The sequence below is a fragment of the Cetorhinus maximus genome, chromosome 4, assembly GCF_964194155.1.
Source record: "Cetorhinus maximus chromosome 4, sCetMax3.hap1.1, whole genome shotgun sequence".
In the NCBI taxonomy this organism is placed as follows: Eukaryota; Metazoa; Chordata; class Chondrichthyes; order Lamniformes; family Cetorhinidae; genus Cetorhinus; species Cetorhinus maximus.
The window spans coordinates 68,000,565-68,025,196 of NC_135882.1; the positions used below are offsets into that span (position 1 = coordinate 68,000,565).

The window sequence follows — 24,632 nt, forward strand, 5'->3', positions numbered from 1 at the left end:
GCTCTTAAGGTTAACTCCAAATACAGTCTTTTGTCCAAAGAAAGCTTAGTTTCCAATCTTTTTACATACAAGCAGTAACCATCATCTGCTACCACTGTTAAGTTCCAATAGTTGTTTAGAAATGAAGACCGAAACCAAGACAGACTCCTTCAGCGTTTTATTGCTTGTCATAAAACTCTCCAGTCAGCGCTAGTCTCAGCTGTTACCCCTTTTATACACCCAAATGGATACCCAGGTTGAACAACCTAATAATTAGCAATTGAACTTCTTTAACTGTTTCCTTCCCTAACAAAACCCGCCACGGGCAGGATGGGAAAATTCCACCCCATACCTCTGTCATTGTCTTATGCGACATTTGAGCTTCCACATACATTCTCCTCAGTCAGGACAAGGTAATTCCTCAACAGCTGATTACAGGGTGATATTAGGTGGTAGTCCTCCTCCTGTAACACAGCCTTACTTTCCTGCTACCCAAATGTTCCTCTTTAATTGAATTTTCCTCCAAAAAACACGGGGTAGAGTTTTTGCTTTGGGTTTGATCAATGATCCAGGCACAGTTTTCAAAATTGAATATTTTTTTGTTCATGTTTCTGTTCAAACTCATTTGCATCTCACTGAATGTAAAACCTTCCATGAACCAGTAAAATCAGGCAACATTTTAGAATGTAATTCCAAAGAAATTTACATTAAAAATTATTCCTTGATGTATTTATGAGTGGTAACCTGGTACAGCTTTATTATTACAGGTGAAAAGTGGGTTTATTAAAAAAAAGTAAATATTTTTAATCAGAGTGCCAAGTCCACCACTTGTGAGTAACCTGATTTTGAATAATTCAAAATGATTTTAAAAAGCCATACAGAACGACTTACTAGTTTCATTGATGCACATTCGTCAGTTTCTGAGTAAATTAAATATATTTTAATATCTAAAAGCTTTAAAATACTGTCTATTAATGCCCTGGGCCTCCTCGAAGGGCCCTGTATAGGTGTAATTAGCGGGAGCTCGGCAGGCTGATTACTTCAACCTGCAGGCACGGACAGCTTGTTTTTTTTTGGGGGGTGGGTTGTGGAATTGGCTGAGACGTGGCTTCCTGTCCAATGTTTTTAAACCAGTGCAAAGAGTGCAGAAACTCAACTTGCACTGGACATCATTTGCCTGTGAAATTTCTCAATCTGTTGCACTGTTTGGTGATTTCAGTGAAAAATCCAGAACTTAGAGAAAGTTCTAGGCCCACACACACAATGGTATTCTGAAGAGAACACCAAAGGCACAAAGATTATGGTTCTAAAATGTAACCCTGACTGTGGTCTAAAAATTCCCTTGATCTCAATCGTACGTAGCACAAAGCTTTTAAATTTACTGAAAAAATTCTCCAAAATGATTAAATTCAAAATAAAGTTGCTGCCCACACCCTCTTCCCCCACTCACTGGATTCCTATTAGCCTACAAGTGCAACCCAGAAACTGTGTGTGCCCAGTATATTGGATGATTCTGCCTTGTGCAAAGCAAGAAGACAGGAAAATAACACAGCATGCATCATTATTTCAGCCACGTGTTATTTACTTTTTCCTTGTTTGATGGAAAAGCTTAACATGCGCAAAAAGATTAAAGATCTTTTTCCACCCTTTTTCTGGTTTGCAACACCCTGTGAAGTGTCAGAAACCAGCATTTTAGACAAGAAAATCAGTTCCACTGTTTGAATTTTACTATCCACCAGGTCTGACCAATGACTCCAAATAAAATTTTGGGAGCCATTATAAAATGAAGTACATATTGTCACATGGAAGTGCGCTGGCCATGACCCTATTGGCAGGTCTTAGAACCTAATTATTGAACAAGAAGCAATATGTGCATTAAAACAACTGTGACACAGGAGCAGAGAAATGTTTTGTGCACTGCCGGGAATTCCTTCAGGTCATACATATCCATCTTCCTCTGAAAATTCAATTTTGTTATATGTAGTAAAGTTAAAGAAGGTATCCTCTACTGAATTTAAGCTAAAGAGGATTTTATCTTTACATACAGAGGAAAACACAATATAAAGGGTTAATATTGAATATTTAAATATATAGCCTACATCAGTGATGCAAGATTGCCTAGAGTATCGAGCGAGATAGTTCCATGTGAAGCACTGTGTAGAGACTACCTTGGAAATAGTTGGCATAACATTAAATAAAACATAGGCCTGAAATTTTCGGATCGTTGGGTCTCCCTTCTCGCGATCCGAAGAGTCAGTGGGGAAAACTTCCCCGCCTACTCCGAGCCATTTCACACTTGAATGAGCGTCAATTAGCTGCAGGCGGGACTTCAGCCTCTCACTCAGGAGGAAATCCCACCTTAGAGAACCGCCATGAATCTGATTGGCCAGCAGCTCACCAGTCCCTGCAGCAACAGGAGCTGCATTGGACTGAAGAAGAAGTGCATGAAAATGGTTGAGCCTAAGTCCCGGGACTGGAGAACAAGGCAAGTTTAAGGGATCTCAGGGCGGGGAGGGTAGAGGGGACTGGGGGGAGCACAGGGGGTGATCGGTGTGTTGGCGGAGAGGCTGGGGGCGGAGCTGGAGAAAGGTCCAGTGGCCACTGGACCTTAAAGGGGGGCACCTGAGGTCAGAAGGGGGCTTCTGATGGAGGCGCCCCCGTTCCTTCCTGCCCTAGAACAAAGCCTGTTCTTTTTCAGGCTTCCCCCATGTCAGGTAAATCCTCCCACCAGCCTAAAAATTGAGGCTGTGCAGGAAACAGCCCTTTGGCCACTTAAGGGCCTCAATTGGGGCAAGGGCGGGTGTCCCATCTGAGGCCTTGCCTGCCTCAGCGTAAAATCTCTGTGAGGTCGGGACAGGCGGGAACCCAGAGGGAATCCCGTTCATTCAATTTCGTGCTCCCCCTCACCTAAAAACCCGCTAGCGCGGGAGTGTGAAATTCAGGCCACGGAGTTTGTTTATAGTATTGCCTCCAGCCTTATCTGTAAGTCCAGGACCACAACTACCACATACCTGACCAAAGAAAACAATAACAGAAGATGTCAACAGTTAATCACGATGCAAGGAGCAACAAATGAAGAGCCCAGCGACTGGAAGGAGCAGCGAGGGAAGTGACTGCAGGACAAGAACAGCATGGGAAGATCTTCAGCCATACTCCAGAAGAAGCAACAGTAAAAAGAAGAGATGGAAAAGTCCTACTTCTACCTGAGTGCCTCGACCACATGGAAGGCCTGGACCATGCTGAGAAGTAGCAGAACTGGCGTTGCAAGTTCACCAGATACAGAACAGAATCCGGACTAGCAGAAAAGACTAGCAAAGAACATATCAGTAAATGAATGGCCAGGATATATTCCTAACAATATCATCCTAAAACAGTACTTCGAACAACACAGATATCTCAGTACTGGGGTTGAATTATTAATCTACAATAAGAAGTTGGTCACACAAGAGTCCTCAGAATCAAAATCCTTCAAAGGATACACAACAAACGCCTAGGAATTACAAAGTGTTGTGTTAGGGCACAAAATTATGGTTGCCTAGAATTTCAAAGTCACTAGAGGACATGATTTTGAGCTGCATCGTCTGTACCATCCATCACCTAGAGCAGAAGGAACTTTTGATGGTATCCTCATTTCTATCTAGACCTGTCAGCATCTTGGAATGGACTTATTTGAGCTCAAGGGGGAATACATGCCTCATAGTTATCGACTATACACTCCAGATGCATTGAGGTTAAATGTCTTCATGGAATACCCTCAGAGGCAGTCATCAATTCACTAAAAGAAATGTTTGCCATAAATGGCATTCCAGATCTTGTCATTTCCGACAATGGTCCAAAATTTGCGAATGACGTAATCAGGAAATTAACAGAAGACTATGGATTTGACACACAACTAGATCGCCCAGGTACCCACAAACAAATGGTGAGGCCGAAAGAGGTGTTAGAATAGTCAAAGCTTTGAAAAAGAATGATGATCTCAACTTAACACTGTTCACCTACCATTCCACACCACTACAGAATGGGTGAGCTCCTTCAGAACTACTGATGAGAAGAATATTATGCACTCAATTTCCTGTTCTTTCACATAAGCTCATGCCATGTCTAAAATTCTCTGGCACAGAGAGTAAGGGAGAAGGAGGATGAATATTGTGCAAATTAGGCAAAGAATTACAATCAACGTCATACAGTGCATGAGTTACCAGAACTCCAGCCAGGTGAGTCAGTCTGGATTAGACACCACGGTCAGGATATTACAGCCCCTCCAACTGGTGGAATATTATGGTTCTGCCGTCGTGGGGAGACACAATGTGGCGGGCCCGTAAAATCCTGGCCCAGAACAGAGAAGGCCAAGTACTGGAAAAGACAAGAAGCCCGAGATCTTATCAGGTTGAAACAGAGAATGGGATAGTGAAAAGGAATAGAAGTGCACTCATATCAACAAGGAGAAGACCACCAGTTGAATGGACTAAGTATCCATATGATCAGAAAGGCAACCTGAACAGAGAACCAATAGTCTGTGAAGATTCACAAGCTACTCAACAGAGTTCAAGAGGGAACAGGGAGAACTTGAATCTTATAAAGGGTTAATATTAAATATGTAAATATATAGTCTACATCATCAGTGAGGTAAGATCACATGATAACAGAGCACGGGGGAGAGAGAGTTCCATGTAGCACCTTGTGTTAGAACTACTTTGTACATAGCATAATGTTAAATAATATATATAGTTTGCTATTAGTGTCATCTCCAGCCTTACTGTAACTCCAGGACCACAACTACCAAATGCCAGACCAAAGACAACAATAACAGAGAAAATACACCCACAATATTCGCTTCAGGCAAAAACTGACATCATACATTCATGGTATGAAAGTACCGCTAAGCCTCTGTCATACCTCTATCGTCAGTAACACAACCTGAAGAAACACCTCAGAGGCTATTTCACTAAAGCCAGCCACATGCTGCAAAAATCTCCTAAGGCAGAAGCAACAACAATAATTTGTATTGTTATAGCACTTTTAATGTAATAAAGCACCCCAAGTCACTTCACAGGAGCATTACAAAGAAAAATTTGACACTGAGCCACATAGGAGATATTGGGTCAGATGGCCAAAAGCGTATTAAATGGGTAGGCTAAAAGAGAGAGATAGAGACACGGAGAGGTTAAGTACTGGATGAGCTGAAATTTCCTCAAATAAAATACTGGTAAGATTGAAGATAATGGTTTTGGTCGCTGCTCCAAACTCTGTTCCCCAGCTACTGACTCCATTCCTCTCCCTGGAAAATGTCTGAGACTAAACAAGACAGTTCACAAACCTTTGTATCATACTTGATCCTGAGATGAGCTGCCGACCCGTGCTATCTCCAAGATCACCTAATTCCACCTGTGTGGAATTGGCCAACTTTCCCCCGCTCAGCTCATCTGAGCTGAAAACCTCATTCATGCCTTTGCTACTTCTGGACTTGACTATTCCAATGCACTCCTGGCTGTGCTCCAAAATTCTACCCTCCATAAACTTCAAGTCATCCAAATCTTTGCTGCCCATCCAAACCCCACACACCAAATTCTGATCTCCCTCACCCCTGTGCTTGCTGATCTACATCTGCTCCCAGTCAAGCAATGCCTTGATTTTAAAATTCTCATTCATGTTTTCACATCCTTCCATAACCTCGCCCCTTCCCAGCTTTGTAATCTCCTCGAGCCATGGGCCTCAAGTTATCTGTTCTCACCTAATTCTGTTCTCTTGAGCATCCCTGAATTTATTTGCTCCATTGGTGGCCGTGCCTTCAGCTACCTAGGCCCTCAGCTTTTGAATTCCCTCCCTAAACCTCTCTGACTCTCTACCTCTCTTTCTTCCTTTAAGACACTACTTTCACCAAGAGTCTTATTCTGCATTATATGCCTCCTGTGAAGTGACTTGGGATGGTTTATTATGTTACAGGAACTATATGTTGTTGTTGTTGATGGTTTCAGCAGCAGATGTGCTGAGGAAGGATGGAATCAGGGAATGTTATGGCAGTGGAAAGAGATGGTCTTCATGATGCCTCAGATAAGTGGTCTGAAGTTCATCTCGGGGTCAAATGACAGGTACAAGGGGAAGGAATGGAGTCAGTGGCTGGGGAACGAAGTTTGTGGTGGAGACCAAAAACATTGATTTTGGTTTTCCTGATATTTAACTGGAAGAAATTTCTGTTCATCTAGTACTAGATGTGGGTGTCATGAGAGTATAATAATTTTCATAATATTTTTCTGGTTTATTGTAAAGTAGGTTTATAGAGGTAAGTAGCTGGGTCTGTCTATGTGTGATTTAATTACATTTGGAATCAAGTAGACTGCAAGTTTAACTCATCAAAAGAAGCCAGGTGCTTGATATGCTAATGAGTAAACATGGATGCTGGCTTAGCATGTAAGGTGTGAGGGAATTTGCATTTTTAGATAGTTATGGGGAGATTTGGATTTCAAAGGAATCTCAGTTTGTTTACAACTAGCCAAATAAGCGAGGCTAAGAAATGTGCTTATTTTTCCCCAAAGATTACAGACAATAAATAGTAGCAGCATGAAAGTTTTTATATTGTGAGGAAGATATAGTTTCAAAGACATATGAAATAATAGAATTTACATATTAAAAAAGAGAGAAACATATATAAAGAGGAATGAGGCTACGTGTCAGGAGAAGGCATTGTGAGATCCAACAGAAGTGTGTGAAGTAACCTTAATGAAGCCTCCAGCATTTGTGCATAAGCCTGCTATCTACCAAAACCAAAGCTGGAGAAAAGTCATTTGGAATTCCACTGTCTAGGGTATTGTGTTAATTTGCTGAATCTGTTTAAAATCTAAAATTTTTTTTGGACCATTGCCTTATAGGGGTATAACTGGGAGTCAGGTTAATTAGTAATTTTAAAAGTTACTATAGTAGTAGTTTGTAGTCCTATATTTGTGCTTGAAATCCTTTCTTTTGTTAATCAATATTTTAATTTAGTTTTTTTTTAAATCTCTAAAAGTCTTGGTGGACTTATTACTTCTGAATCAGTACACGTATCTCGAAATAAATACAAATTGCAAAACCATTGTGATAGCGCGACCAAGTTTCCCTCCTGGATTTGTTCCGCATGGCACACATCATCTGCCATGTCATAACAGTGGGATAAGCAGTCTGACAATTTAGAGATGTTGGAGAGGTTGAGGGAGGTGGCAGTGAGCTAGAGCTGGAGGTCATTAGAATATATAGTGGAAACTATGCTGTGTTTTCAGATGATGTAGATGAGAAATAGGATGGGGTCAAGGATAGATTATTGTGGAACACCAGATGTAACGGTGCGGGAGTGGGAAGAGAAGCCACTGCAGGTAATTCTCTGGCTAAAGCTAGTTAAGAATGGAACAAGGCTGGTCAGTCTCACTCAGCTGGACAAAACTGGAGAGGCATTGCAGGAGGGTGGTGTGGTTAATCATGCCAACAGCTGCAGACAAACTGAGAGACGAGGAGAGAAAATTTACCTTGGTCATATAGAACATCATTTATGACTTTGATAAGAACTGTTTCAGTGCAGTGGCAAGGGAGGAAATCCAACTGGAAGGATTCAAACATTGAGTTCCAGAAAAGATGGACGCAGATTTGGGAGGTGACAACACTTTCAGGGACTTTGGATAGGAAAGGGAAGTTGGAGATGGAACTGTAGTTTGCTAGGCAGAGGGATCAAGGAGATGTTTTTTGAGGAAAGGGGTGAGGGGTGCAACAAATTTGAAAGAGAGGGATGGTACCTGAAGTGAGAGAGCCATTAACAATATTAGCTAAGATGAGAGTCAGGAAGGGAAGTTAGATGGTGAGCGTTTAGTGAGAATAGAGTCAAGGGAGCAAGAGGTTGGTCTCTTGTACACGATGAATTTGGAGGGGTATGAAGGGAGAAAGCAGAGAAACTAGGGAACAATGCAAACTTAGGGAAAGGGCAGGGGACACCTTAGAGGAAGTTTGGCCCAGTGGGCTAGGAGAATGGAGGTAAGTGGCAGAGGCAGCTGATCCAATGGTCACAATCTCAGTGACAAAGAAGTCCATGAGTTTCTCAGTCTTGTTGCTGGAAGTCAGGGTGGAACAGGCAGTTTAAGTATAGAAAAAAAAGTTGGGGGGGTTATATTTTCATTTCAGGTTGATCCTGGAATAGTGAGCAGTTTTAGCAGACTAGAGCAGGGTCCAATAGTAATTTATGTAGTTTAGCCAGATTTGGAGGTGTATGGCAAAACCAGTTGTTTGCCATAGTTCAATCTGTGTCCCTAGAACTAAAAGGAGTGGAGATGAGGCCTCTACTGGGGGAACGGCCAAGGTGGAATACAGTAATGGTTTTCATGGGAACAATGACATCAAAGAGGAGTTGAGCATTTGTTTGAGAAGATCAGTAACTGCAGAAATATTGTGGTGAACAGAGGGTCAAAGCCTAGACAGTTGGCATTTTTCCAGGGCAGGCAGAGAAGGAAGTAGGGTTGGGAGGTGTAAGGGGGACATGGTTGGAGAGTGAGACAAGGAAGTGATCAGAAATGCAACTCATATAATGTGAATAGCGAGGCCACAAGAGATGGCAAGACCAATCAGGTGACCACACATAAAGGTGGGGGAGTTCACATGCAGGGAGAGGTTAAGAGAGGATAGGAGATCAGTGAATTCAGAAGAGTAAAAGCATGATGAATTTAAATTGAGGTTGAAATCACTGAGGATAAGAAGTCGCTCAGTGCAGAGGCTGAGGGGGAACACAGTGAAGATATCTCGGTGAGAAAATAAGTGAATGAATACTTCAGGCTGGGAGAGATTTATAACCTACCAATTATAGAATCCATCTGATCCATCCTTCAGAATGGAAATCACAAAGGGTTCTCTAATAGACAAGTGATTTGCTCTGTAGATTACTGTCCAGGTGATTCAGAAAAAAAAAGTTTACCTTACAGACATTTTGCACTGGTGATGGTTGCAAAGTAATAGAAGTGCATGGTTTTTCAGCTGAGATATTGTATGCTTAAATGTATAATTAATTTGATTAATAATGCAATCAAGCAACAAAACAGAACTACTCATAAAAGAGAACATACCTGATTACTCGAATATGTTGATTCTTCTTCAGAGCTTCGCACAAGTTTCTCTAGCTCTTGTATTCTATCTGTGTTTGCTTGACATTTCTGCTTGTACAGATCTGCAGTAGATTCAGAAGCTTTTGCCTGAATGTGACTTTCTGTAATTTTATCCTTTAGAAGATCAATCTGCTCTCTTAAATGCAAATTCTCACCATTTTGTTTTTGGATGGTGTCTTTGTGTTGTTCAACCTTTAGAAACAAACAGTTTGCTTTGTTACAAGGCAATGTCATTTCTCACTGGCTTTTGTTGGAGCTGTTTAACTTTCTAGAAAAAGATCAGATGAATGCATATATTTGAAAACTTTAATTTTAGCCTCTAGGAACCACTTGCGTAAAGAACATGACCAGAATTTTACGTTGCTTAAGAAGGCGCACGCCTGACCTGACAGCATGTGAAATCGCGCAAGATGTTAGGCATGCGTCCCAACATCCTCGTGTGATATTTTGTTCGGTGGGCTCGCGGGGCAGTTGGAAGCGCACCGGCCAACAACTAAGCGAACAATTAAACCCATTAAAGAGTCAAATGAAAGTGATTTTACGTGGCCCGTCCACTTTTACGGTTGGCAAACAGGCCAATCGGCCAGGTGGCCTTCACTTTTCCGCTACAGCCTCAATCCAGGGTGGAATGAAATGTCCGGGGTGAAATATAATTTTTTAAATGTCTGGGTCCGGGGTCTTTTGAGTTCTGCTGTCAGGTGCTTGAATGGGCTGCATAGACACGGTTTACTGCATGTTTTTCTTTTCATTTCATTTGTACAGGTCTTTGGCTCCCCAGCAGCTGTCTGCCTTCAGGGAGCTCATTAGAAGCGCCCACCCACACCCTCACTTTTCTCGGCGCTCGCCCTCTTCTTACGCACCCCCCCCATCCCCTCCCCGGCAGCGCCGAGCCTTTCTCAGCGTGTGTTTCACACTGACTGCCTGCTAATTGGCCAGTGTGAAATCGCGATCACAGCTAGAGGCGCATTTCGTGCCTGTTTCTGGGCCCGCAGATCATGCGCGCCTGACGAACGCAAGTTTCAGGCCCACGTTTTTGCTCAATAAAACATGAAAACTAGTCCAGGCAGATGTCAGAGGTAAAGCATTGATAGATTTACTTCAAGATCTGTTGCTGATTTTAGCAATTGACACTTTAAATAGGATGTGTTTACTATTTGTTTAACCATACCAATCATAATAAATTTTATAGATCACATCGCTTAGGAGAAAATTTACTTAAACAAATATACAGTTACGTAGCAATATTTCTGCTACCTAGTAATTATTTGTTATGAAGAAATTGAGTATTAATAAGTGGAAAATGTCAACAAGCTGACTTTTTATTTGGAGTAATTTCACCAAAATTCTACCTTCTTCTGAAATAGCCACAAAACACCAAAGAAGTCTTTTTTAGTTTCCAATTACAGGGTGTCCTAAAATATGTCAACTATTAAAATCCTCGAACTCTTACACCCTTTGTCAATCCAAAGTTTAAATGAGTTTAAATTTTAAAAATTGCTTTTATCAACATAAAGACAATAGTAAGGATAATATATAGAAGAGAATATTTAGTTTAGCAGGTTGAGCCTAATCACTGTAGTTAAAAATTGAAAAAGATTTAATCAAAAGTTAATGGCTGATGTTTAGTGCAATATATTCAAGGTTTTCTTAACACTTACTAGGCTTGCAGAGTCACGATGAAGATGCTTTGTTTTTTCCAAGTCTTCTTTGAGTTGTATTACTCTTGCCTTGTATTCTTGCACTTTACCAAGAGTATCCTGCAATTCAGTTGCCGTTGAATCCAACTCATTTTGCAACAAAAAGTTCTTTTGTGACCATCGTTCCAAATCGACATTGTAAGATTGTTTTGCGACATCCAAATCATTGTGCAACTGTGCTATATTTTTTTTATTGGCTTGTAGCTATATTTTTAAAAAAAAGCATTTTATCAAATAGATATTCCTCTGCAGCATGAAATTCTACAAATTATATTTTGAAAAAAGGCACATGTCGAAGCTTTGTGTCTTGTACTCATCAGGACATTCGCAAGAATATCAAATGTAAAGGGAACAACAATTTATACTTCAAAAGAAGAGTGCTGATTGGTTGGCAAATGGACTCTGATTGGTAGGGGCATTGCCATACAGAATGCACTAGTTAACAGATGACTGACAGTTAACTGCCAAGCTTTGTTTACATTCAAACCAGGCAGGTTGACTGACTGGTTAAGGTATTTCCCTGGGGAATGAACCAGAGAATGGCTGTCACCTATTTTGTTCAGTTGGAACAGGCGTGTGTTTTTGTTCTTTCTGTCTGCTAGGAACAGGGCTCTGTGTATTAATATGTGTAGCTCATAGCACGTGTGATGGACTACGATCTCATATTGTACTTTTTTATAATATATATTTCTAACTTTTAAAACTGAACCTTGGCTGACCACGATCCTTAAAATTGCTGAACCTATGTCTGTCTGTGACCACAGAACTAAAGAAGACACTTTGCAGTTTCAGGAAAACTTTTATACCTCATTATCTCTGAGGAGCCACGAATGATCACCTGGGGACTGCGCAGCCGAAATTCAAAGAGAGCTATAAAAAGGCCATTTGCATTTGATAACTCAGGCTTGCCAGCAGTCAACAGAGAGTCTGCTAACACAAAAGGCCCCTCAAGCATTCCTATCAATTCAAAAGGCTTGGATGTTTAGCCCCTCTGGCTGTTCGCAACAGGCAAGGTAGTGATCATACCCAACCAGCCCATGCTTGCAAAGCTCAAAACACAGTGTCCAACATTAGATGTGATTCTGTGATTGGACAACACTTGCTAAACAATGCTGAGTGTGCTAAGAATTATACTGACAACCAATTTAGGATTGTTAGTCAGGCTCGTAGTTTGACATGTTAATTTAAACAAAGCTTGGCAGTTAACTGTCAATCATCAGTTAACTGGTGCATTCTCCATGGCCACGCGTCTACCAATCAGAGTCAATCTGCCAACCATCCAACAGTCTCAATCTTTTCATGAAGTATAAATTGTTGTTCCCTTTACATTTGGTATTCTTGCAAATGTTCTGATGAGTGCAAGACGAAAAGCTTTGAGATGTGTCTTTTCTCAGCAATACTCAAGTCCTGTACTACTAAATGACAATTAATAGTTTGCTTCACTCAAAATCATTTCCAAGCTTATTTTAGTGCCTAGGTTAGAATGGGGAATATCAATTCCCAAATGTCATGGACCACTGGAGGTGATGCATGTGCATAGATGAGAATTGAGGCCAGAATCAAGTTAGCTACCCTGGCCTAAATTTTCCAGGGGGCCCGGACGCCAATGTCAGGACCATAAGCAAGTCCAGAGGCTGCACTGGAGTAACATTACATAAAGCAACCTCCTAAATGGCCTCCTTCACATTTACTGCCTAGGATGGAGGATTGACCCCTCATGCAGCTGCTCATGGATCTCTAAGAGTATTGCAGTCTCCTGATACTGACAATCAATTCAACCATCCATGGTCCACTCACTTTCCTATGAGAGGCCAGCACTGCCAGGCTTCCAGCAGAGCGAGAAGTCCATGCAATGTCAGGGAATTTGCAGGACTGGGGGAAAATGGCCCTTGATTTGAGCACTAATTAGCTTCATTGTCTGCTTGACTCCATGAAGCATCACTAACTGCCATGGCAGCCCACCCTGGGAAAATCGCCAGGAGGTGGGACAGTGTTGGGAAGCTGTCCAACAGGTTTCCAGGTACTTTCCTGCCCCCACCCCTTCTAAACCAGTCAGCAGGGAGCCTTGAAAATCAAGCCCCAAGTACCTGTGTTGAATAGTCAGACAATATCGATTATTGAGGTTCTCAACTGCATAATGGCCATCCAGGGGAGCCACTGTAGGGTGAATGGTTCTCTGTGGAACCTGATAGCAGCAAACAATCAATAGCCTAGTAGTGGAAACTAAGTAGTCATTATGTTAATGGAGAAAATAGAAAGACCAAACCTTTTTAACAGTCATTTTGAAATTATTTTTCATGCACAGTCTTCAGTATTATAAAATACTTTTTCAATAACTGTCTAAAATCCTACTTACACTCAGTAACTTAAATGTGCAATTGTTTACTTTGCCTTTTACAAACCTCTTCAATGAGCATTTCCCGTTCATGTGTAAATTCTTGAATAGACTTTTCAGTCTGGCTCAGCCGATCTTCTTGTACATTGCCAATATTCTTTTGTTTGCAAATTTCATTCTGCAGATCTTTCATTTTTTCATTAAGTCTGTTGATCTCAGCTTCCTGAACACCAAGCTGTTTATTAAAAATAAAGCACTTATGCGATTTACATTGCACAAAATTATTGTTTTTTGTCAGCTAGGTGTTTGACATGTATAAAAATCTATAATTGTACTTAAATCTCCAAACCAGACTACTGATAAACCCACAAAAGTGTAGGGTATCCATTGACTTAAATGAACCACCTATAGAGATATATTCCACATACCTAAGATCAGAGTATTTAGGTTGACAAGATCCAAGATTTAGATCTCGACAATTGTGCAAAGAGGCGCTGGAGGAATTTATTAAGTTAAAATCCTTAACACAGTCCAGTGCAGGTCATGGTAAACTGCTGCAGGTTAGCCAACCAGGACCACTCCACCATTAGGTCACAAGCTGCAGTGTTATTTGAAGCTAAGTGGGAAGAGTTGCAACCCCAGAACATTTCTGTTTTTGCACTCCCCATTAATGAGTCAATCACTTTCACTTGGCAGGCTGAGTTCCATCTCATGAGATCTCTATTATTGGTCTGAGCCACTTTCAGTCACTATACTCCCAAAAAATTGGGAACTCTCTCCCTTTCTGCAATAAGCCAAGCTGATACCAATGTACAGGTACAATGTGTTTCTAGCTACTGAAATGAGAATGGAACAAAACATCATTAGTAAGTTGAGACTGCCCTTCCTTATTTTTAATGCTATTGCTTTACTGGAAATTGAAACACAAATAAAGCCTCAATTGAACCTTGCTAGATATTTCTTAAATAGGTACTTCTTTTGAAGGACATTCAGGGATAGATTTTCAATGGAAATGAAAATGAAAAGCAGGCTGTTTCTACAATGGGCAGCCAATTCACAATTCCAGTTTTACACCTGGATGGCAGATTGAACTGTGACTCCTCGGGCAAAATTTTTCGCCAAGCAGGCAAGCGCCTACCCGACCCACTCATCGGGTGAGCATCCAGACATCGTCGCGCACTCGCGTGATATTTCAGTCGGTGGGCACACACTAAACTCAGAAGCATGCCCGCCAACAATTAAGAGGGAAATTAAGCCCATTAATGGCACAATTAACAGAGATTTTTCGTTGCCTGTCCAATATTACGGTTGGCAAGTAAGCAAATCGGCCAAGCAGCCGTTTGCATTTTTCAGGCAACCTCATCTATGGACGGGATGTTGTTTCTGTGATAAATTAAAATTAAAATAAATTTCTGTGGACAGCATTTTCATTACCTACATTTTCAGGTGACTGATTATGAAGCTTGGACACGTTTTTCCGGTTTCTGTGACCTTCATTTTAGGTTGTTCATGTCTTCAGCTCCCTGAGGCAGCTCTCTGCCTTCGGGGTGTTTTCTGTGAGCGCTTGCCTGCGCCCACGCTGACTTCAGTGCTCGTCCTCCTCCCGCCCCCACCCCGGCAGCACTGAGCCTTTCAGTGCGCACTTCACGCTGGCTGGCTGTTAATTGGCCAGCCAGCATGAAATCGCAGTCGGGGGCCGATCCACAGCCGGACCCGTCGATCACGCCCGCCCGCCGACCTAAAAATCCTGCCCCTCAATTTCCACATACAAAGTTCTCTTCCAGCCTATCCTTTCTAATCTAAAGGTGTGCTATTCTTTAACTTTGCATTTCAGTATCCTTGTTGTTGCTTGGGGTCTCGATGCTGTCATATCCAAGCAAAGATCCAAAGACATTGGGCAGAATTTTCAACCTGTCGGGGGGGCGTGGGCAGACCCAATCGCCGCCCGCGATCGGGTCCGCGCCACCATTTTAAATGGGCGGACCAATTAAGGCCCACCCAGTATGAATCGCGGCTCCCGAGGACAGGGGGAGAGGGCGAGTGGCGGCAGGACTGCAATAACCGCTGGTTCCAATGGCGACCCGGTGGCCTGTTTAAAAAAGTTGCTGCAGCCTTTTAAAGGCTGCGAATCATGGCCAGTGAAAGGGCTCCCCACAGCACTGTTGGTGAGCAGGCCAGGCAGGAGGGTAGGGCAGGGGGGCACTGTGCCCCTTGTTTTTTGGATGATTGCCTTGCTGCCCTCCTCGAGGAGGTGGCAGCTCGGCAGGAGGAGGAGGCCCCCCACATGACCAAACGTGCCTGACAGGAGGTGGCGGATGGCAGGCCTAGCATCTTTATGTGAGTGTTCGGCAGCAGCAGGTTGAGGAGGCACTGGAGCCCTGCAGTGTCCCACTCTGGTTGGGGTGGGCTGACAGCGAAGAGTGTCTAGGTACACGTAGCACTAATCAATGCTCTTCTCTCTTTTTCAGGAGAAGAATGCACATAATGCTGCCAAGTGGGTGAGGACTGGCAGTGGCCCGGCACAGTTGACGATTCTCAGCCGCTTCGAGCAGGAGGCCCTAGATTTGGAGAGGAGCCATGTGCCTAGGTCCACTGGTGTCGGTGAGGCTGGGGTGCCACAGACAGGTATGTTTGCCCAGCAGTGAGGTCACCATTGTTCTCCCAACAGCCATGGCAGTGCTGAATGTTCAGTTATTGAAACTTGCAACATGGCTTGACCATTACTTATGGAAGGATGAGCGCATAATGATCCGGGGGACAGGGATACACATTGACATTGTCTCCACGTTAACTGATCCAATGTCCTTGTTCTAACATTCAGCATCATTGGAGCAGGCCACTCTCGTGGAGAGGCATGTGCTCAGACCAGCAAGCCCTCACATAGGCATTGACCTCAGCTGGTCAGTGCTAGTGTGCGAGATTGTCTGGGCACCAAGTTTCCCAGCTTGGTGCCCATCCGTCCATGGTGAGTAGGGAGGTCCGAAGCGACCTCACATCGGCACAGCCTGTCGTCTCTATTGGCTCCTCTCAGGGCGCTCCGGATGAGGGCGGCAGCTCCTCTGCCCCCCTGACAGTGACCGTTGCGTCCAGTGAGGCTACGATGACTGGGGAAATGCCAGCTGTGGAACTGGCAGCTCCCTCCCAGGCGGGGCCAGCACAGACTCCACGGGCCAGAGGACGACTGCCAAGGTCATCGAGGCCAACAGGACAGCAGAGTCAGCAGGCTGTCTCAGATGCTACTCCCAACGAGGGGTCAGCACCAAGACATAGCACCTGAAAATGTAAACATAAGGCACCGTAGGCACACCACATGTTTATCACTGGTGATTTTGTGTTGGCCCGCAATGAGGTCTTTATAAGTTGGTGTGATTTTTAACACCTTTGTCATTTTGTTTCATTAAGTTTCTTTGGTTGTAATATTAAATTCAGACACGTCACCATGGCTGAGAGTGCCTCTTTTCTTTTGCAGGTGGATGGTTTCCAAAAACATTAGGAGTGCTTTGTGGGACATTCAGCTTTGTTAACAAGGATCTTACTTACTGTTCCGAACCAGGCAGATTTTGCACTTATATATCGAATATGGAGCCTACAGCCCATTATTGTCCTGGAGGTCCTTATGTGGTGTTCTAGCTGAGGTTCGTTGGATTAAAGCCTCCCGGGTGTCCCTGCCTCCCTGGAGTATGCCCGGGTCAGCGTCTACCCCCTCAGCATTTCCCTGTGCATGCTCATCCTCGGACTCACTGCTGGATTCATCATGTGCAGCCGCAGCCACTGCGTCAACATCCTCATCATCCACTGCGTCCCCCCTTTCCAGCACAAGATTGTGGAGAGCTCAGCATGCAACCACTATCAGTGACACATGATCTGGGGGGTACGGGAGTGTGCCCCCTGAGTGGTCCAGGCATCGGAAGCGCATCTTGAGAAGACCAATGGCTCTCTCCACCACAGCCCTTGTGGAGGCGTGGATCCTATTGTACCCGCTCAGCTTCTGTTATTGGATGGCGGAGAGGCGTCATGAGCCACCTTCTGAGGGGATAGACCTTGTCACCCAGCAGCCATCCATCCAGCCGGGCTGGAGCACGGAAGAGCCCCAGCACCTGGGAGTGCCTGAGGATGTAGGCGTCGTGGGAGTTGCCTGGGTACCTTGCACAGGCTTGTAGAATCAGCATGCTGTGATCACACACTATCTGCACATTCATGGACTGGAAGCCCTTCCCGTTGATGAAGGCACCGGGCTCACCTGCTGGCGCCTTGATGGCCACATGTGTACAGTCTATTGCACCCTGGATGCTGGGGAAGCCAGCAATGGCAGTGAAGCCTCTGGCTTGCTGTGTCTGGCTTGCCTGGTCCCAACGGTAATGGATGAAGGTCAAGGCACGCCTGAACAGAGCATCTGTAACCTGCTTGACACAGGTGTGGACAGCTGATTGGGAGACACTGCAAAGATCACCCACCGACTCCTGGAAGGAGCCAGAGGCATAGAAGTTGAGGGCAGCTGTGACCTTTAGAGCCACTGGCATGGGGTGTCCACCCACACAGTTCGTGGAGATCTCAGGCCCAATCATCTGACAGATATAGTTGACTGTCTCCCTTGAGAGATGGAGCCTTCTTCGGACCTCAGACATATTGAGGTAGCTGCTTCGCCACCTGTATACCCTGGCAGCAGGAAAATAGCGTCATCGCCTTGGACTACCTCTTGGCCTGCACTCCTTGTGCTTGCACCTGACCTCCCAAAGGTGGATCCCCTAGAGGCTGAATGTGCACTCCTGGCCTCCTCCCCCTTCTAGCCCTCCCTTCCTCCTCAGAGGAGGAGGTCCCTCCAGTGGAGATTTCAGTTCCCATTCCCAGGCTAAGGGAAGGCTTCCTGAAACATGCAGACCGAAGAAAGATTCCTCACTGCAGAGTGCTGGCCTGAAGGTTGTGAGTCCAGACCAAGCAGCTAGTATACGTTTTGAAGTATTGCAGATCACACAGGCAAGTATCAGCAACTTTGAAAAATCAATATTTGACAGAGCACACATGCGATCCCAGAGCCCTCTTATCCCGCCTGTGGATGAGGCTTATACAAATGTGTCCTACCCGCCTGCCTGTTGCGCCCGTGCACTGACCCAAAGATTGCAAGGGTGCCGAAAAGTCACCATTGATTGGCGCCTCAAGGGCTTTAAGTGGCCGGTTAATTAATGGCAGGCGAGCATCGGAGATCAACGCGTGCCCACCCAACGAAATATCACAATGGCGCGTGGTGATGTTGGGACACCTGCCCAACATCACCGCGCGTCATTTTACATGCGGGCGTGCGGGGCCCATTTTTGCCCATTCTTTGACTGAGGCCTTGTACACAGCAATGTGGGGAAAGATCAGGATACAAATTTCTAAAATTTATACAATGTAGGTCAAGCAGAAGGCCATCGGTCCATGTTGACCAATTTTTCCCTTTGTTTTATAACCTTTAAATAATCATGATGATTAATCTTTTGCAATCCTGGGAACTTGCCTATTTCTTTTTGAAACTCTTCAGTTTTAAAACCAACTATACAGACAGCCTGTTTCATAAGTTGATCATCCTTGTTCTAATGACATTTTCACTGAGTTGCTTATTCACTTTATCTAGAACCTCTGCTTTGTGTTTCTTTCTCTGTCAGGTGTTATCAAATATATTGATTATTTGAAAACCAAAACTTCTCTTGTGAATAATGGTATTTGTTTTATACAGACAGAGTTGTTCATATTTTCTTTTTCAGTATCTTTGTTCGACTGTACTTGATGAGAAAAATATATTTGATAATACAATACTTAACAGAAATTTACTCAGATGAGGACTTTCACTGTCTTCTGGGGTGTAAAACATACAGCCTGACTGCATTTGTACATAATGAAATTTCTACAAATACAACTGTATGATATAGCTTGACTACAATTATGTAGATTTTGCATTTAATCAAATTTTCAGGAGAAGAATGCTAGACATTTTATTAAGCTGATGAACACTTATTCTTCCCTGAAATATTAAATATTACTGTGAGAAAACAATATTGGTTTATTTAACTTACATGGTGCTGTATTTGAGTATTCATTTCACATGAAATATATGGTTGTCACATTAGCTCAGATCTCAGTTAGGTTTAGAAGATACATGTCACCGGTAATCAATTGTACAAGTCACTGGTCATCACTTTTTACTGTAAGCCAATATTCTTCCATTTCACTATAGCAAAGTATGTACATAACCTGAATATTGCCATTGATTATCCTTCATCTGTTATGTAAGTCTGTGTCATAACCAGATGACAACAGCATGCTTTAAATGGCAAAAATGCACCATGATCTTAAACTTGAAGCCATGATGGTACAAAAAGCCAGATGTTTTGAAGGAAAGCATTCATAGTCCATCATCCAGCAATGCTCAAAAGGAAAGTGAAACAAATGTTAGAAAAAAACATCAATTTATATAGTCCCTTTCACATTTGCAGCACAATATAAAGCACTTCACAGCTGATTAATTATTTTTGAGTTTAGTCTCTATTATTATGTATGGCAGCCAATTGGCGTATATATGTTCCTACAAACTGCAGTGAGATAAATGACCAGTTAATTTGTTTTTGGAGGCATTGACAAAGGGATGTATGTTGGTCCCTGTTATTCTCTGAATAGTACTATGAGAAACTTTGGGCTGGATTTTACAAGCCCTTTGGAGACAGGTTGGGAGGCAGGAAGCCATGTAAAATGGTGGCGGAAGCGATGGGAGAGGAGCCTGACCAAAGGCGGCCAGCCAGATTAAGCAATTAATTGACCAAAAAATGGCCACCTCCCCTCGCCTCCCCTGTCCGCATTTAGCGGCGTAGGGATGAATTTCCACCAGGTGGGGAGACGGCCAGGTAAACCATGGTGGCCGCCCAGCAGGTTCCCAGGGTGGGGATTAATGGCTGCTTCATGGCCCACTGAGGGCCACCCTCTGCAGCAATGGCTGCTCCCATGGCTCCAACACTGCTGCTGGACGGTTCACCCCCTCCGATCGCTGGAGCCTGTTTGCCTGGCACTGGCACAGTAAATAAAAACACTTACCAAGCTTTCAAGATGTTCTCTACTTCTTCCTGTAGCCTTAGCAACAACCATCTCTATTGGTGATGCTGCTGAGGCTGCCAAGCTGCCAGCCCTCTGATTGGGCTGGTAGCTCTGTGAAGTGGGCTGTTGTTCTCAATTGGGCAGCAGTCCTAGTGGTGGCCCATGTTGGCTACTGTTTCTAATACCTGGGGTGCCGGCATCCATCAGCGCAGGCTCACATTCACTTTTGGTACTGGCAGTGGGACAACATGTGATTTGCCAAAATTCTAGCCTTTATGCCCACTGAAATAAGCAGACAAATCCTGGCTAAGGTCTCATTTGAGATATTACACCTCTGAGAATGTCACACAGCTTTAATACTGCACTGAAGCATCAGCCTACACTATGATTTCAAGTTCCAGAGATCAGGCTTGAACCCATCACTAGAGGTGAAAATACTAACAGTGGGCCAAGATCACACTGAGATTAGCTACCTCAGGTAGATTTATTCACATTCTTTGGAAGAAATTGAATTTCCATGTATGAAAAAGAATCGTCATTATCTTCAAGAGTAAAATGACATGGAATACAATGGGCGGAATCATCCCAGATTTGCACTAAATGTGGTAGCGGGCGGGAAAAAGGACGTTTTACCTACTGGCTGCAATGGCGGGTTTTCGCGCCATTTCATCCCAATTCCGCCTCGTTTATCATACATTTCTGGGAAACACACCGTTGGAGGCAGCCTCCAATTCACCCGCCATGCCGTCACTTCACTGCTTCCTCACGCTGGGTGCCATATTTAAAGTGCAGCCACGCGCACGCCCCTTCAGTGCTTCCAACCCAGGACTGCTGCACAGAAGAAATGGCCCCGAAAGGCAAGAAGACTGCAGCCCCTCGATTCAGTGACGCATCCCTGGGACATCTCCTGGACACCATTGGAATCTTCCACAATGTCCTCTATCCCAGCTCTGACTGCAGGAGGCCCATCAGTGTCATCACTCCAGCTTGGGAGGCGGTGGCAGTGGTGCTCAGTGCTAAAGCTGCACAGAAGAGGTTGGTCTTCCAGTGCATATCATCACTCACTCTCTCACACACACTCTCATATCTCCATCTGGCCGCATCTCTTCTGGAGACTGCTTACTCAGCCCTCACCCTCTTGAGGCCACTTGCACAGATCAACATGTGGCTCCACGCACACCCTGGGACACCTCCCTTCCCCAGTAATGTCCTAGCTCTGCAGCCTCTTCCCTTGCGTGAGGCCACTTCCCCCCCTTCCCCAAGCAAGCCCTAGTCCTGCAGCCATTGAAAAGCCAACCCCGCTTTACAGCTGGTCTACTAAGTAGAGACCTGCAAGTGTGCCCCCCTGAAAGTGATGTTGTGCTGCCAGCGAAGCCTGGCACTGATCACTGCGAGTGCTGCCCGAAGCAAGGTAGGCAAACAAGACTCAAAGTCCAGAGTGAAAATGCAGCTCGTCAGGTGCACGTCACTTATGTTCAGTTGTGAAATACGTCGACGTGATTGAGGTGCTCAGATGATCCAGCGTGGGGGGATGATGCTGGCAAGCTGGGCTTATAATGATATGCAGGTTTATTACAATGAAGTTCCCGATGTGTGGCAGTGGGAAATGCGGCCCGCCATTGACAGGCGGAACAGACGATTGCAAACCGGTCTTATGACGTCGCCAAACTGATTTTTGACCTTCCCTCTATATTGTCCACTCACAACTGCCATGACGCCTGATGCTAGCGGGCACAGAAAATTCCACCCAATTTCTGAGAAATTTTCACCCTAGACATTAGCCTCCACAGGTCAAAGAAACAAATGTTGATCAAGCAGAGCTGGGATATTTTATGTGCATGATTAGTTTTGAACTTCTATCAAAAAAAGTCTTCACTTGCACTAATCTAAGATGGTTCCTCAAGACACACAGGTGCAAAGGGTTCAGGTGGCCACTTGCTCAGAACCAAACTCTGCCCACCAAGAGATAGCTTGCATTACGAATGCCAGACTATACAACACAGTTATGTTTTAAAATGTCTCCCCTAACTTGAGGTAAAATTGGGAATTCCAGAAGCACCCCAGTTCAGAGACATGCTTATGTGGTCTGGTTACCATGGGATGAAACTCAACCAGTAATTCATTGAAATCTCCTGTGGAGAGTAACTCACAATAAAGGAACAGTTGCTTTTTAAGGCATAGAGAGAGAGAGAGAAAGAAGAAATTACTGTGTAGAAGAAGAACAAAGAAGCTACTGTTGTGGAAAAGGAGGACCTTGTGAGAATTGGTTTTCTGTTTGAAAGAGAGAAAACAGAGCTGATATAAGTTTTGGAGATTTAACAAACAAGGAATCGCTGAGGTAGGTCTTGCTGGTGAAAGTCGGATCTGGAAGACTCAGGCTGAGCAGAACAACTTTCAAATTTTCACTGGGAATTTTGACCTGGCGAGGCAGGGAGAAATGAGCATTCTCAGAGCTGAGAGGAACTTTGGACTTGTTCTTACAATGTTACACATCTGCCAAAAGTGTGGTGCACAGTGAAAGGTATAGTAAGATACATCTTAATTGTATTAGTTAGTTAATACAAAAATACATTTTCTTTAGCTTGATGTATTAGTTGCCTGTTAATTAATGTTTGATCTAGCCGATTTTAGTTTGTTTGTTACAGCAAAAGTATTAAAACATGAAATCTTGTCCATCATCTATTTCTGTTGGTTATTTGGGAAATTCATCTCTTTTCAGAAGTTGTCAGTCTCTACTTGGATCGTAACACTTGTCACAAGGAAGGAAATATCTTTGTGGTGCCCTTTCAGCACAATGCTGTAAATTCCCACTGTTGTATCCACTAAAGCAGATGAGAGATCAAAGTAACAGCAAAGTGGCCTTGGAAGACTTTGGAATCCTTAAAATACCAGCAATTGAAAGTACCATACCTTAAACTGATAATCATAAAATCATCCCAGGAAGCTATCAGTTGGAGATTTTTAATTTTGACAATTATACATTTTTTCCTTTCTGTGTTGACAACAGTGGAAATTCGGCTGACAAAAGATTTGTGGTATACTTCCAGAATGATGGCTGTATACAGGTACAGAGTGGGAATTAAGGAATACCACAAAACATTTTGCTATTTGGACAGGACTCCAGTGGAGAAGGTGATGCACATTCCTTTTGAGTAGGTAACAGCCTAATAAATTGAGAGGGGAAGTTAAATGTTTGTAAAAATGAACCAAAGCATAAAGATGTTACTTTGTTTCAACAGGCATAATATGGCATCTATTGAGACTATGGGTGGAATCGTCCCAGATTTGCACTAAGTGCGGTAGCTGGCGGGTAAACAACGTTTTACCCACCGGCCGCAATGGCGGCATTTCACGCCATATCATCTCAAACATGTTGCATTAATTATGCATTCCCAGGAAACACGCCATTTCCATGGCAGGCAGGCACTCAGTCACCCGCCATGCCATCACCTCGCTGCTTCATCAAGCCGGGCACCATATTTAAAATCCAGCCATGTGCATACATCTCAGTGCTTCCAGTCCAGGACTACTGTAGGGAAGATGTCCACGAAAAGCAAAAAGACTGCAGCCCCCAGGTTTAATGACAGGTCACTTGAACACCTTTCGGATGCCGTGGAGGCTGCCACGATGTCCTCTACCCAAGCTCTGGCCAAAGGATGGGCAGTGACGTGACCAACCAGGTTTGAGAGGCGGTGGCAGCGGTGGTCATTGTCAACAACCTTCAAAAGAGGACAGCCAACCAGTGCCGCAAGAGGATGAATGACCTCCATTCTGCCAGAGTAAATCACTCTTCTCGTCACTCTCAACTCACACATAAATCCATCACAGATCCACAGGGATCTCACTCACTGCCATTTCAAGGGACATCACCATTCACTCTCTCATACACAATTTCATTATGCTCATCATGTCCATGGGACAACTTACCACCCACACATTCTAGGCATATATATAATTTGGCCTGGCAGGCATTCTGCTTATACTCTCTCCATTTCTATTCATGCAGGATAAACTGGCACACAAGATGGAGAGGTTGCAGACCAGTGGAGGAATGCCTCACAGACTTTGAAAACAGAGCCATTCAGCTGGCCGGCAACGATCTGGGCTGTTCCAGTGCCGAGTGAGGTCAGCGGTGTTCTACAAAGTGAGGATCCAGCAGTGCGACATCCACCAGTCAACCATGCTGTGAGTGATGTATCCTGTTTCACAGGCCACTGAGATGCGCTAATTATCTCTCCTTGCTTCTGCAGGCACATCTGGGAAATAGTCGATGGAGTCCATGACCCAGGGCCTCCAATAAAGCCTTGAAGAAACCTTTGAAGGGAAATCTGGAGGCACCCTCCTTGAAGTTCGTTCATAGCGCTCACCCACACCCTTCACCAGTGTCGAGACACACACCTCGACCAGGACGTCGACCCTGCACTGCTACGTGGGTTCAACTCCATT

General features: G+C 44.0%; 1 protein-coding gene across 4 annotated transcripts in view; it reads right to left on the reverse strand.

Annotated features, from left to right (window-relative positions):
• Positions 1–24,632, reverse strand: part of LOC144679671 (uncharacterized) — a 665,324-nt gene that overhangs the window by 349,172 nt on the left and 291,520 nt on the right. For all 4 annotated transcript variants that reach the window (XM_078540272.1, XM_078540271.1, XM_078540274.1 and 1 more), the window contains 3 exons: positions 13,192–13,359; positions 10,751–10,993; positions 9,054–9,284 (listed from right to left, as the gene is read on the reverse strand). In XM_078540272.1, coding sequence (XP_078396398.1) covers positions 9,054–9,284; positions 10,751–10,993; positions 13,192–13,359 — 642 coding nt within the window. The remainder of the gene's footprint in view (positions 1–9,053; positions 9,285–10,750; positions 10,994–13,191; positions 13,360–24,632) is intronic.